The 15933-nt window shown below is 41.2% G+C and overlaps 1 protein-coding gene across 6 annotated transcripts in view; it reads left to right on the top strand.

The window, feature by feature from the left end:
• The window catches only part of dock4b (dedicator of cytokinesis 4b), a 198848-nt gene that overhangs the window by 58361 nt on the left and 124554 nt on the right, over positions 1-15933 (top strand). For all 6 annotated transcript variants that reach the window (XM_034163849.1, XM_034163846.1, XM_034163848.1 and 3 more), the window contains exons 3-7: positions 4918-4958; positions 5637-5692; positions 8925-9021; positions 9578-9726; positions 12453-12537. In XM_034163849.1, the coding sequence (XP_034019740.1) occupies positions 4918-4958; positions 5637-5692; positions 8925-9021; positions 9578-9726; positions 12453-12537 (428 nt within the window). The remainder of the gene's footprint in view (positions 1-4917; positions 4959-5636; positions 5693-8924; positions 9022-9577; positions 9727-12452; positions 12538-15933) is intronic.

The following is a 15933-nucleotide window of genomic DNA, read 5'->3' as shown; positions in this document are numbered from 1 at the left end:
GAGCAGACCAACCCTGTGCCAGACTGAGGACACAGACACGGAAAGGTTGCATCAAATACACTCGTTTGTTCTTCCGCATACTCAACTTCCACCTCGAGGACTTCATCGGAGTCAACGCATTTCTCACGTGTCAGCTTGATGACTATTGCCGCGCGGCGTGCACGCGTGCCAAATGAGCACAATTGCGTCTGTGATGAATGTCTGAGGAAATACATGCTTGCCACTCTTTCCTGCACCACAGGCCGGCTGCTGTTCCGCCTTCCTGCCCACGCTGAGTCTGTTTTTCTCCTCAACTTGCTTTCTCCGTGTCCTTTACTGTCTCTGTTTCCACACGTTTGCTTGTCCTGTCTCGGTGTCTCTTTCATCCTCTCCCACTGTGTCGTCGCTCCTATCTTCTCTCTCCAGGAATGCGATCGTCACAAATGAAGAATATCACATCGAGGAACACATAAGATCGAAACCCATCACGTGAGGAATAGACTGTAATTAGAACAGTATCGTCAGCATAGGATACCAAATCAGACAGAACGCACGCGCGCATCTCCTGATTTCAGAGCTGTTGACACGCTTTTTTTTCTCACTTCTTTTTGGGAGGCACATTTGAACCAGCCAGTCGTGCAGTGAGATCAGCCAAAAGGATGTGACACTCCAGAGGAAGCAGACAATAGTGCAGCCAGTGGAAAACTCGGCCCCGAGGGGAGGAACCAATTCAAAGGTCCTGCCAGCAGTGAGGAGGCAGAGATGGGCAAAAAGGACACGGGCTAATCGTTGTGCCTTACTTTGATACTGTTGGCACTTCTAAACAGAGCGCTCGCGAAGTGAAGGCGTTTGTGTTTGTGTCTGCATCCTCATGCTCACCTTTCTCAAAAATACAACTCTGTTACCGCTCATATTGGGAGTATATGAAGCAATTTGTAGCCTGAAAAAAAAACATTAACAGTAATCTTAAAGTTTGACCTGATTTCAAATACAATAGAATTCTTGGAGGTGAGTTGCAGACCTCACATGCCAAGTTTGTTTACAGTCAGGTGTGTCCAGCCAACATGTCAATTTTGAAAGATTGGTCAGAATTGGGAGTACTCCTAGAGATTACTCCTAGAGTTGGAGGATCCAAAGTACTTACCAGTTTATGTGTCTCATTTCTTGAACTGCACTGCTTACAGTTGATGTGGATCATATATAACCATTGTGATGCTTCATTTCACTGGGTCCTGGCCTTTGAGATCAAGAGGTGCCTGGGAGTCATGACGTCACTGGAAAGACGTGTTTGACGATGCCAATACTTTTTCAGGAGGATATAGGTAGAGGTCTTTAGTGTCCTGCTACTTCTGTCTTACTGTATGGTTGTGGGACTTTGATACTAACTAGTTACCTAAGGTGACAACGGTTGTCTGTAGAAGAAGAGCAACAAGGAGGGTTTTACTGTCATTGTGCGATGTACATACAATGAATTGGGTCCTCTGCATTTCACCCATCTTAATTACAGTTAGACGCAATCCAACCACTGGGAGCAGTGAGCAGCCAAAGTCCGGCACCAAATGTAGAGACGCTGCCTTGGGTTCCACTGGAATAACTTGGTGTCAAAAGAACAGTTATTTTGGGAGATGTGATGGGTTGAATGTCGTAATGCTCGGCACCATCTCCCACACCCGACCTGATACTCAGCAGGAGAATGGAATAGAATAGAATAAAATGGAATATTTTTCATGATGTTGCAGTGAGCAAGATGAGGTTTGTAGCTGTATTTATATTTAGATGTCTATACAATAAAGAGAAGTTAAATACATAACATTGTGTGTGTGTGTATGTGACAACTAATAATCATGCAGTTGCATGACTGTGCAATGGGGGATTTTCAAGTTGTGATAAAGCAGCACATACATGATGACATCAAAACTCTGTCCAGTTAGGGAGACGCGGTTTCGTTCAGTAAGAAGAACTGTTAAGAAACTTTCTCATTTGTGGTTGGAGTTGTGTGGCGGTAGGAATAACCTTTTGAATGCTTGAATAAAGATGTCAGTCGCACAAAGAAATCAAATAATAGTGAAAACATGTTCATTGTGCGCAGAATGTTGGTATTTTGGTCGTTGAATTTTCCTAGCAACGAATGTAAAGCCCCGGTCACACTGCACTAACGAATTACACCGAAGCCAAAAGGAAACAAGAAATCTGAACTTAAGTTGACTTCCGGAGACATCGTTTAACCGGCGTCCAGCTTCGATAGGTCAGCCGGTCCATGAGGCTTCATAACAACAGATTGGTTAGCCGCTCTGTGAGGCGTCATAACAACCGATCGGTTAGTCCCTCCGTTAGGCGTCATAACAACCGATCGGTTAGCCGCTCCATGAGGCATCATGACATGTGATCGATCGGTCAGTCGCTCCATGAGGCGTCATGACATCCGATTGGTTAGTCCCTCCATTAGGCGTCATAACATCCGATCGGTCAGCCGCTCCATGAGGCGTCATAACAACCGATCGGTTAGCCGCACCGTGAGTGAGGCATCATAACATCCCATTGGTTAGCCGCTCTGTGAAGCGTCATAACAACCGATCGGTTAGCCGCTTCGTGAGTGAGGCGTCATAACAAGCTGTTGTTTCTAATGACACCAAACACGCGAACGAGAGGCTCACTAACCGGAAGTCTTGGTTTCAAGGTGGTGGCGCAACTTGAAAATTGTCTATTAGCATTCATTAAAAATAAGCATATTTGCAAAACATCATAATAAACAGTAAATTGTTATTACAGTGTTATTACAGTATGAGCAATTGCAAATATCATCTGTGTTATCTGCAGGTAGAATGATAGAATGGACTTATTTATTTATTTGCTTGTTTTTTGTCCTTGTTTAGACCCACCACAGCTCTGGGGAAAAAGCTGTTCTTCAGCCTAATTGTATAGTTGTACTTATTAGGAATTAATAGAAGAGTAGTGGGATTTCTGACCCTGAGAGAAGGCGAACGGGCCATACTAAGAGCCGATCAGTTTTTCAGTGGGGCCCCTCTGACTCCAACTTGATCTCAGTCTCTGTGTCGAATGCATTTTTGTGTAAAATGATCTGTAACTAAGAATATCACATTTTCTATACTGTTGCATTTCCATCATTCTATGCAAAGAACTGTCACAGTTTGTGACCTCTGCTACTGCACACATGAGTCATTTAGGAAATAGTGAGCATGTTTTCCACCCTGCAGACCAGACAAATTACTCAGTGCTTCTCTGGGCTTAGACGCCTGCAACAAAGCGGAAGAAAACACTCCACAAATTACAGATGGATGGGTTCAAGACAAGAGGGAGAATAACCTAGTACATTTACATTTTAGATATTGGCTAATGCTCTTATTGAGAAGGACTTACAGTGATCGCAAAAGCAATCTCAACATGCCTTATAATTTATTATTCATACAGCCAGAATGCTGATTTTCTTCCTGTTTTGTCAGTGTTTCTCTTAGAAGGTCGAAGCAAAGGGAGTAGTTGTCAACGATGACCTGCGTTGAATCTGTCACCATGTATAGTAGATGCTTAAAGTTTGTAAATTCATTACGTCGGCCTTTGTGAAATGGATTCAATTCATCGATTCACAGCTTTTCACAAGCATCAGGTTTCTTGGTTTCTGGATTCAAGATCAGATCAGGATCTGCTGTAAAGTTGAATCAACTCTTTTACATCAAAAATGCGATTTTCAATTCAAATCACATTTTTGCAACTCCCTTTTGGGCTAAACACTTTGATCAAATTCCGGATGGGTTTTGTTACATCTGTGATTTTTGGTGCCTGCTACAGCGCTGATAGCCCACTCCAGTCAGTTTTCATCTCATTCCAATAAAATCTCTGTCCTTGCTCCAAAACAGAAAACAAACATGAGGTATGCATCCAGGGACATGATGTCAAGTGGCAGCTGCTATTCAGCTAAACAAGCCAGTAAAAAAAAAAAATAAATAAAAATAATAGAGTGCACAAACGCGCACACACAAAAGCCCAAACTAACCTGTAAAATTGCATCCAACAGTCACAGAAGACACAATGTGGAATAAAAGTCTTTATCAAAGACAAATGATGTGAGAAGACCGTGTAACAATGCAACTGCAGTCCTGTGTGTTGCACATGTCCGACGTGATGCATGCACTGTATTTCAGGCTTAATAATATTGCATAGTCATATGCATTCTTTGTCAGTCATGCCTCGTCAGTCGTGTGAGTGGGTCCGGTAGCAGTCTGGTATGCAAAAGTGGAGTGAGACCAAGCAAGAGTTTAATTTGACATTCCAGTTTTGTTTTGTTTTTTCAAATATGCCACTCTACACTCGCTCCCGCTCCACTCACATGCCCTTCTGGGTGCTATGTTTTAATATTCTAACCAAGATGCAAAATGAGGATTGCCAAACAGACACACAGATTGGATCTGGTCACCTTTTTTGGAGTGACGATATTGTCAAATATGTTATCTGCATCTTTTCAGCCATAACATCGTCATTTGTGTCACTAGATGCAGAACAGCTGGTGTTGCTGTTTACGAGTACCTCTGCTTTGAAGCATTTTTGCTGTCTTACTTGGCCATTTGCCATTTTTGAGCTTTAAGAACAAGATCTGCTTTGGAAGACGGCCATTGATGATATGTCCTACCTGACCTACAAGTCTGTTTACTTTTGAGGATCATAGCTTCTATGCTGTTGTTAGCATGTCTCTCCATTTGATGTTGAGGACTCTTTGCAGCGATGTTTGATGATATTTCTCAAGGCTCTTGAGATGATTACTCTCGGATCCAGATGAGAGTGGGGAACATCACCCCCTTGTAGATGTTAAACTCGGTTCCCGTGAACAAGTCTTTATTATCAAAGGTTGTAGTTCTGAGATGGCCAAATGTTGCGCTTGGTGTGTTTAGTCGACACTGGATTTTTAACTCGCTGCTCTCTGTGCAGGCTGGTACAGAGGATTCATCCTGAAGAACCCAAATGTCAAGGTGAGTGAGACTGTCTGCATGTTTTGTCTATGCACACGTGTGACTATATCATACTTGATTCAGGCTCCTTAATAACGTCCTTGTTCCTGCAAACAAATCTTGTTTAAAAGTCTCCGTCAAGGTTGTCATTCTCAGCTGCAACTGGCAATTTCAGCTGTGCCGTTTCAGTGTAATTAAAAAGAAATCTTTCAGTTTGGAAACCTTTCAGAGAATTTTTAAATTGTACAAATTTCTAATGTATAAATTATTCCTCCTTGAAACCTATTTTATCGAGCCTTACTGGTCTAGCGGAACACTCCCCAACTCATTTGCAATAACACAGTTCACTATGAAAACTGACAAAAAAAAAAAAAACAAAAAAAAAAATCCTCAAACAATTTTGGACCTGCATCAAAATCTTTTACTTTTTTTTGTTTTTGTTTTTTTTGGCCACCCCCACCACGTTTTTTTGAAAATTGCCATGTAGGTTTTTCTGTAGTGCTGGTGACAAACCAATCAACCAACTAACTGGATGAAAATTTCATTGGTTTCTGGAAATGTGTGCAGAAGACTGATGTAAAAATTGGTCAATGTTTGTTTTAATTGTAAATATGTTCAGAGTTTTCAAGTATATCAAACAAAACTTCTACTTTACTCTGTCAAGCGCATTTCGTTAATCTGTTGATCTCCTGCTCAAAGGGAATATTCCCGTCCAGCTACATCCACTTGAAGAATGCCCACGTCAAGAATAAAGGGTAAGAAATTTTACTAAATATTGTGTGTTTGTTGCCCTGCCTTCAAATGGCTTATTGGCAGTAGTGCGCACACTTTATCGCTAGCAGATTACCTTTCAGCTAACTAAGAACCATTATGGCCCATTGACCCTGTGACGATTAGCCCGGCGTTTGCTGATGAGAAGTGAGAAGTTGCTTACCGTTTTTCCGTGCTGAGGTCCACCAGACTCCGTAGGAGCTAAATGGACACCAGTCGGGGAATGCTGATGTTTGCCGCACTGTCCAACGATGGAGGCTTGACTGGACGTACCACCTCCTCTGGATGTCTTAGGCATGAAGAAATACAACCCCTGGCAAAAATTATGGAATCACCGGCCTCGGAGGATGTTCATTCAGTTGTTTAATTTTGTAGAAAAAAAGCAGATCACAGACATGACACAAAACTAAAGTAATTTCAAATGGCAACTTTCTGGCTTTAAGAAACACTATAAGAAATCAGGAAAAAAAATTGTGGCAGTCAGTAACTGTTACTTTTTTAGACCAAGCAGAGGGAAAAAAATATGGAATCACTCAATTCTGAGGAAAAAATTATGGAATCATGAAAAACAAAAGAACGCTCCAACACATCATCATTTTGTTGCACCACCTCTGGCTTTTATAACAGCTTGCAGTCTCTGAGGCATGGACTTAATGAGTGACAAACAGTACTCTTCATCAATCTGGCTCCAACTTTCTTTGATTGCTGTTGCCAGATCAGCTTTGCAGGTTGGAGCCTTGTCATGGACCATTTTCTTCAACTTCCACCAAAGATTTTCAATTGGATTAAGATCCGGACTATTTGCAGGCCATGACATTGACCCTATGTGTCTTTTTGCAAGGAATGTTTTCACAGTTTTTACTCTATGGCAAGATGCATTATCATCTTGAAAAATGATTTCATCATCCCCAAACATCCTTTCAATTGATGGGATAAGAAAAGTGTCCAAAATATCAACGTAAACTTGTGCATTTATTGATGATGTAATGACAGCCATCTCCCCAGTGCCTTTACCTGACATCCAGCCCCATATCATCAATGACTGTGGAAAGTTACATGTTCTCTTCAGGCAGTCATCTTTATAAATCTCATTGGAACGGCACCAAACAAAAGTTCCAGCATCATCACCTTGCCCAATGCAGATTCGAGATTCATCACTGAATATGACTTTCATCCAGTCATCCACAGTCCACGATTGCTTTTCCTTAGCCCATTGTAACCTTGTTTTTTTTTTTCTGTTTAGGTGTTAATGATGGTTTTCGTTTAGCTTTTCTGTATGTAAATCCCATTTCCTTTAGGCGGTTTCTTACAGTTCGGTCACAGACATTGACTCCAGTTTCATCCCATTCGTTCCTCATTTGTTTTGTTGTGCATTTTCGATTTTTGAGACATATTGCTTTAAGTTTTCTGTCTTGACGCTTTGTCTGCCTTGGTCTACCAGTATGTTTGCCTTTAACAACCTTCCCATGTTGTTTGTATTTGGTCCAGAGTTTAGACACAGCTGACTGTGAACAACCAACATCTTTTGCAACATTGCGTGATGATTTACCCTCTTTTAAGAGTTTGATAATCCTCTCCTTTGTTTCAATTGACATCTCTCGTGTTGGAGCCAAGATTCATGTCAGTCCACTTGGTGCAACAGCTCTCCAAGGTGTGATCACTCCTTTTTAGATGCAGACTAACAAGCAGATCTGATTTGATGCAGGTGTTAGTTTTGGGGATGAAAATTTACAGGGTGATTCCATAATTTATTCCTCAGAATTGAGTGAGTCCATATTTTTTTCCCTCTGCTTGGTCTAAAAAAGTAACCGTTACTGACTGCCACATTTTTTTTTTCCTGATTTCTTATAGTGTTTCTTAAAGCCAGAAAGTTGCCATTTGAAATGACTTTAGTTTTGTGTCATGTCTGTGATCTGCTTTTTTTCTACAAAATTAAACAACTGAATGAACATCCTCCGAGGCCGGTGATTCCATAATTATTGCCAGGGGTTGTATGTAGAAATACGAAGGAATGTTAAGGAATATGGAGAACCTGTCTCGATGATGTACGAGCCACAAGTGATACAATCGCAGAGTTTTTGTCGGCTATGTCACATTACGTCATCAATGATCTGCTTTGCTAAGCTACACTACTGCTTCAGGGTGTGCGCTGCAAAAAAACTAAGTCCTGTGTGAGCCAGTGGACCATCGCCAAATGTCAAACTTTGCCAGTACAATGGTGCCCTCTGCTGGGCTATGTTTATCTGCATTGGCGACAGGAAATTTGGACCCCTGGAGTGCACCATCGCCGGTGTTTCAAACAGGTTTTTGAGAATCCGCTACGTCAGCCGGCATCAGCCACTTGACGTCTTAGTGTGAATGAGCCCTTAGTTCCTTAAGTAGCTTCTGCTAAATTTCCTTATGCTAACCTTTAATGCTACAAACATTTTTTTTTTTTTACTGTTGGAGTTTATGTATCAGGGAACATTTTCTAGATAAATTTCAGTGAATGGCATTTATCACTAATGTTTATGTTTGTGCACCAGTTTTTTTTTTTTTTTTGTATGTGTATAAAGTCCTAAAGTTCTGTCATATAACGGTTAGCTGCACATCCTGCAGTGCTAGCCTGTTAGGCTCTCCCAGTATCATCAGGCTTAGCCATGTTTAATATTCATGATGCAGCCCATCCTCTTTGTTTTAATTGCACAGGTATTGTGAGCTCGAGCTGTTGCAGTTTGTTGGCCAGTGATGTACCATTCATGACGTTTTGTGCTGGTCATTCTGTAGAATTATCAAGCGTGAGCATTAGCGGGCTATGTTTGCTTCACCTCTCTGCGCTTCCGAAATCTCCTTCCGGGTGGACCCTAATCTATGCAGACCCCTGACTTGTTTTGACAGAATATTGTGGCCAAATTTCTTGTTGTTAAACACAGACTATTAAATGTTTAATAATGTTAATGTTAATATTAATGATGTTTAATAGTTAATGTTGGCTGAATGATATGCTAACAGATCTAAACAGGCAGCAACTTGCACCTATTGTTTTCAGTGTGTTTGATTACGGCTCTACTCTTCCCAACAACATTCATATAATAAAATTAGCGGTTAGCAGATTAGTGTTGTAACTCTTAAATTTTCCATTAGCGGTTATGTAAGCTAAACTTTTGCTTGGCTACACCCACCACTGCATATCCTATTCATTAATTGTTGGTATATTTGTGCGTTCCGTACTTGTAGGCAGTTTGAGACGGTGATCCCGGTGGAAGATTCAGTCATCACGGAGATGACGTCAACGTTACGAGATTGGGGAACCATGTGGAAGCAGCTCTATGTGGTAAGAACCTACAGAACACACGAATGCAGATTGCATCGGTTTAAATCTCGCTCCCACCTGAGTGAAGTCTTCATCTCTTTAGTTTTGAAGGGAAGTTTTGCCCAGAGGGATTCAAAGGCGCAGTCGAAGCTCTTTCATGCACATTTATTAGTTAGATTGATTGTGTTTACGGCCTATTAAGCTATCTGGGGTGTTGATTAAATTGAGCTGATGAATACTTTGGGATCAAAGTGCATAAATTCCCGGCAAAGAGCAGCAGGACACTCGAGCTAATTTGCACAAATCCATTTTAAATGCTTGTATCTGCTTCCCTCTCCGCGTTGCTCTCTCCATCTCAGAATCAATTTGGCTTTTCTCTGCATTCTGTCGCTCTTGTTTAGTTACACTTTGGGTCGCATGCAGGAACTTTTTTTAAATCTGTTTTCCCCTCTTGCCACTTCTGTCTCATCTCTTTCATTCACTGTCTTTTAGTGTGCTCCTGTATCTGCTGCACTTTTTGATGCCTTCTTCTCCCAATCCTCCATTTTCCCTCCCCAATATTTCCTTCTCTCTTCAGAAGAGTGAGGGTGATTTATTCCACCGGCTTTGGCATGTGATGAATGAAATCCTGGACTTGAGGAGGCAGGTGCTGGTGGGTCACCTCACCCATGACCGCATGAGGGACGTTAAACAGCACATCACAGCGAGACTGGACTGGGGCAACGAGTGAGTAGAAAACAGGAAGAGAGAGAGAAGTCTTCGCTTTTGAAGTATTCTTTTTTATTTCATTACTTTCATGGAAAATTAACTGGTTGACTGTCATGAAAACTTGTCGAATAATAATTACAGTGTTGGCCCTGATTATAAGACAATGCTCTAAAAATGCTTTCTAAAGATCAAAGTTTTTGAAAAAATAAAATGCTTTTATTTGTTGTAATGCTAATAAAAGCACTTTGAGAGAGAAAAAACTTTGCTGCTTAAAGCAGTGGTGCAAATTGACCAACTGAGATGTGCCACGAGCTATAAGATGTGATGCTCATTGTAACATGCCTCACTAGCTCTATGATGCCCTGTTAGCTGAAAGATGCGGCCACTGGCTTGAAGATTTGCCGCTCGCTTGAAGATGCGCCATATGCTGTAAGATGTGCAGCATGCTGTAATATGGACCACTCGCTGTAAGATGCACCACTCGCTGTAAGATGCACTGCTTGCTGTAAGATGCGCTGCTCGCTATAAGATGTCCCGCTCGTCGTAAGATGCGATGCTCACTATAGGATGGGACGCTTGCTGTAAGATGTGCCACTCGCTGTAAGATGCGACACTCACTGTAGGATGTGACGCTCGCTGTAGGATGGGACGCTTGCTGTAAGATCGGCTGCTTGCTGTAAGATGTGCCGCTTGTCGTAAGATGTGCCGCTCCCTGTAAGATGGACTGTTCCTTGTAAGGTGCGCCACTCGCTGTATGTGCTTCTCCCTATTAAATGAGCCACTCTCTGTAAGATGCGCCGCTCTCTGTAAGAGACGCCGCTCGCTGTAAAATGGGCCGCTCTCTGTTAGATGCGCTGCTCTCTGTAAGATGTGCTGCTCACTGTAAGGTGCACTGCTCGCTGTAGCATACGCCACTCGCTGTAAAATGGGCTGCTCACTTTAAGATGCGCCGCTCGCTGTAAGGTGCGCCGCTTGCTGTAGGATGCGCCGCTTGCTGTAGGAGGCACTGCTCGCTGTAAGGTGCACTGCTCATTGTAAGGTGCACTGCTCGCTGTAAGGTGCACTGCTCGCTGTAAGGTGCACTGCTTGCTGTAAGGTGCACTGCTCGCTGTAGGATGCACTGCTCGCTGTAGGATGCGCTGCTCGCTGTAGGATGGGCCGCTTGCTGTAGAATGCGCCGGTCGTTATAGGATGCGCTGCTCGCTGTAGGATGCGCCGCTCGCTGTAAGATGGGCCGCTCACTATAAAATGGGCTGCTCACTGTAAAATGGGCCGCTCGCTGTAGGATGTGCCGCTCGCTGTAGGATGTGCCGCTCGCTGTAGGATGCGCCGCTCGTTGTAGGATGCGCCGCTCGCTGTAGGATGCGCCGCTCGCTGTAAGATGGGCCGCTCACTGTAAAATGGGCTGCTCACTGTAAAATGGGCTGCTCACTGTAAGATGGGCTGCTACAATATATCACTGTTTATTGCGTCACCTCAGTGTTTATGTTTTCATGTTGTCGTCCATCCTTCACATAAAATCTTCTCTGTATGCAAGAAACATCTGCTCAGCCACTGGAATCCTTTAATTTCACAATTCCTTTTTATCTACAAGTTTATCTGACGTTTCCGTGAGGTCAAAGGTGACAACGTGTCCTAACGTTGTGAAGTTTAGGGGGTTCAGTGTCATGTTCAAGGACATTTCGTCACTCTGCACTTGTGGATCAAACACAGCAAACGTACGGTCAGGGGATAACCCGCGACACTGACTCAGCTGCAGCTGCTGAAATAATTTCACAGCACTTTATGAAAATCAAGCAGTAATCTATCACTGGGACCTTTCAGAGTACTTTTTATTTTTTCTCAGTGCAGTGTCATTACTGCTCAGCATTCAGCCTGCGAGCCAGAAACCTTTTGATGCATTCATTGACAATCTGACTTTGGGAGATTTGTTGAACAAATGAAGATTATTATTATTTAAAATTTTAAAAACCAACTGCATGTAATTATATTTATCCTCTGTTGTTATTGGCTCATCACTTATCGGCACAAGTTCTGTTTAGTGCCCTGCTCAAGGACACTTTGTCACAAACACAGCAGCCAGAAATACCTCAGCTCTTCAGTTAACAAGCAAACTTTTCAACCAGCTGAGATGTGGCAACTCGAGAAAGCACGACTCCCTGCCCTGGCTCACATAACCATACACGAGCGATAATTTCTTAATAATAATAATAATAATAATAAAAAAACAGTCTGAAGTCTCTTCTCTTTAGTGTACTAATGTAGAGAAAGTAGGTTAAAAATTCTAAACTCTTGCAGCTTCCTTTGGGACATTATAATCAATACTGGTGTATATTTATAAATCATTGATTATGACCAGTAACATAAAAATTTACATTGACATAAAGCACTTATTATTCAAGGTAGATGATGATTTTATTTCATCCGTTTCTCAGGGAAGATGGCGAGCTGCTGAATTTAGTTAGACGACTGACATTACAGCAGTTTTTTGTCAGCTGGCTGGTGCAGTGTGTGTGTGTGTGTGTGTGTGTGTGTGTGTGTTTGTTGCATGTTTTTTTTCTTTTTCTCAGTGTTGATGCTCAGCTCAGTCGTCTCTTTGCTGGCCTTTTAGAAACGCCTGCTGTGCCGCTAAACTGAGTCGGATTGTTGGTATCAGCTGTCACTGCAACACTGTGCGCACTCTTTCATCCACTGACTGTGGGTGTGGGTGTGTGTGTGTGTGTGTGTGTATGTGTGTGTTACAGACAGCTTGGCTTGGATCTGGTTCCCAGGCGAGAGTTCAGCATGGTGGACCCAGATGAAATCAGCGTCACAGAACTTTACAGACTGGTGAGTCGCCGACAACTCGCCACGCAACACTCAACTGCTCACTTGTGAAGATCACACCTCATTTCTGAGGTGGAAAAATGTGCACATGAATGAATGGGTTCAGTATTAAGTGTGACTCACGGGACAATAAAAATAATAAGTTCACAACCAAAAAGTTGTTGAATTTTTCTTGATTATTATTAATGTTTTAAGTTATAGGGTTCCCAAACAAACATATGGGCAGACAGGGACAATCACATGACTGCTGCCCTCCTCCGTTGGTTGGTGGAGGTAATAAATCGACGTGCTCTAGAGTTTCCCGTCTATATTCATGATTTACATAATCAATCAATCAATCAACTTTTTTCTTGTATAGCGCCAAATCACAACAAACAGTTGCCCCAAGGCGCTCCACATTGCAAGGCAAGGCCATACAATAATTATGAAACACAGTCTACGTCTAAAGCAACATAACCAAGGGATGGTCCAATAATATGTTACCATACTGTATGTCGGATCTCTGAAACGAAGCTCCTGATGAGCATCTAACTGAGAGGCTGCTTAGTAACATCAGGAGCAGTGAGCAGGTTTCTCCATGTAGAACTAACATTGCATCAGGAATGGCTATCCAGTGTGAAATATCCTGATATGAATCTTACCGGATCCAGAGATTCCAAGCAAACAAGGGCAGCTGAAAGAAAAAGAAACATACTGTTCGCTAATCTAGTTTGACTTGAAGCTAAATTTGTGAGCATTAATATAAAAAAAGTGATCTGTGCCTCAAAATACAGTCTGTGCAAAAGGTTTCTTGAATATTTCTAACATTTCATGTGTTAGACTGTCAGTGATTTAATGTGCTGCCATTTTCTTAAATTTATTTTCATTCAGAATGTCCGGCAGATGAGATGCCTTGCTTGCAATTACTTTTTAAATGCCCTCATGGCAAGATCACAAGTTAATTTTTTTAGATTTTTTTTTTAAATTGACATCTTGTCATGATGGTTTATCTCTTGAGGTACTGAAATAAATCTTCACAAGAAAATGTTATTATGCAGAATGTTCCATTTTGGCCATCACTGGCTTTATCACGAGATACCGAGATAACGTAACCTATGGTACTTATGAACTTTATGTCTAGAGATTATACACATGGAAAGAATGTTACTTTTTAATGTCTTTTTTTGTCATCATTGGCAAATTTATCTCAAGGTAACATCACCCTGTTTCTTGAGATAATGAGATAATTCATAATGGAAAAAAATGACGCTATTGTGACTATTGAGTTTTTGCTATGACTTGCTTTGTTTTCTTGTGATACCAAGGTAACTGGTTATCAGGAGATAACACGCTCTTATCTCAACGTGAGCTGTTTTTAGCTTCTGAGCAGAACACTTTTTTGATGGTTTGGTGACCAATCCTTTTTGTTTTGTTCTTTGTTTTTATTGTGTTTGTTCCAACTGTCACAAACTGCTTCTGTGGTTGAGACAACGGTAACAAGACATTAGGAATGCTTTCGGTTTAGAAATTGACGCCACGGTGGTGCGAGCACAGGAGATTTTTTTTTTTTACTTTTTCTGTGTTTCATTGATTTATTGGTCCTAGACTGTATTTTATGTAGGTGAATTTCTCAGGGGTGTGTTGCAGTGCAATCCATGCAAAATACTGAAAAATTTGAGGGAGTGACGATAAGTTTCATCACCTCAAACATAAAGTCAGACATGACGTTAAATAGAAAGTGAGCAGCAGCAGTGGAACGAGGAAAGCAGAGTGAGCAGAATGTTTTCACAGCAGCAATTAGCTGCCAAATTGCTAGGGTAATGAGGACGCGTTAGAGAGAGTGTGTGCACGCATGTGTGTCGTGTTATGTGCAAACCTTCCTGCTTCACTGATGTCCGTCCTTTACACACATTATATGAAACCCTGCACAACACTGTACACTATATATGTAGAGAAGCCCCCCCCCCCCCCATCACCAAAAAAAGGAGGCCAGGGGCGTAACCAGAAATGTATTTTTTTTGGGGGGGGGGGGCACACGAGATGTCACCATCATCATCCTTTACGCATTTCTGAAACAACTACTTAATTTAGTGTTTGTGTGTTTCAAAGCTGTGAATCATTGTCTGAAGCAATAACTTGAAACTTTTCGTGTTTCAAGTATTTTGACATTTCCTTTGTTCAGGGTTTTGGGCTTTTCATTATGCAATTATTTTGTATAGCAGTTGTGAAGCATGCATTTCATTTAGTTTCATGTTCTTCCAACCAATGAATCAGTGCCTGTCTAGCACTCCGAAGCAGTTGCTTTCTGAGGCAAGGCTTCAATTTAGAGTTTTAAGCATTTTTAAAGAGTGAACTATCTTCTGGAGCATTTATTTTTAGTGTTTTTTGGGCTTTTCTAAACAGAGAGTTGTTTTTTGAAGCGATTTAGAACTTGTCACAGTTACTCAGTTTCTAACGCAAGGGTTTAATTTAATGTTTCAAGCACTGTGACAGAGTGAATTGTTTTCTGAGGTAATTGTTTCAGTTGTAGTTTTGAGTGTCTTGAAAAATGAATCATTTTTGAAGCACTTGTTTCATTTAGTTTCAAGTTCTTCAAACCAATGAATTAGTGCCTGTCCCACACTCTGAAGCAGTTGTTTTCCAAGACAAGGCTTCAATTTAGAGTTTCAAGCATTTTGAATGAGTGAATTATTTTTTGGAGCATTTATTTTCAGTGTTTTGGGCTTTTCTAAACAGTCATTTACTGAAGCAATTTATTAGAGTTAGAACTTTGTCATGGTTACTCAGTTTCCAACACAAGGATTTAATTTAGTGTTTCAAATGCTGTGAAGGAGTGAATTGTCCAAGGTAATTGTTTCAAATGTAGATTTGAGTGTCTTGCAAAACGATTAATTTTTGAAGCATTTGTTTCAATTAGTTTCAAGCACTTGTAAGCAGTGATTCATTGGCAGCCTCTTGCAGTCTAATTATTTTTTGAGGGAAGGGCTTAATTTAGTGTTTCAAGCATTTTGAAACAGTGGATCGTTATGTGAAGTAGCTGTTTCATTCACTGCATTCAAGCATTTTGAATCAATGAATTATTTTCTGATGGTTCAGATATTTCAGAGCCTTGAATCATTTTGTCAATCACTTGGTCCAATTTATTTGAATTGTAGATAGGACAATTGCTCGTTTTGTCAACCCAAGCAGTTAATTTATTAATTCAGGCATTCTGAAACATCTGAAGCAAATGGATCATTTAGTGTTTGCTGTGTTTTGGAACTTTTTAATTGACTTAAAGTCTATTCTTATGTGAAGCATTCTGTTCCTTTGTTTCTGCCATCAGTGTGTAATATTTTTTTTTATATTTTGACAGTCTTATACTGTGTAGTGTTTTACCTCTGAGCTATTCAAGTTATTTTGGGCTGAAATGGTGGCAGA

The sequence above is a fragment of the Thalassophryne amazonica genome, chromosome 22 (assembly GCF_902500255.1).
Source record: "Thalassophryne amazonica chromosome 22, fThaAma1.1, whole genome shotgun sequence".
Lineage (NCBI taxonomy): Eukaryota > Metazoa > Chordata > Actinopteri > Batrachoidiformes > Batrachoididae > Thalassophryne > Thalassophryne amazonica.
Note: the sequence above shows the minus strand (reverse complement) of the source record. Positions and strands in the feature narration are given on the sequence as shown.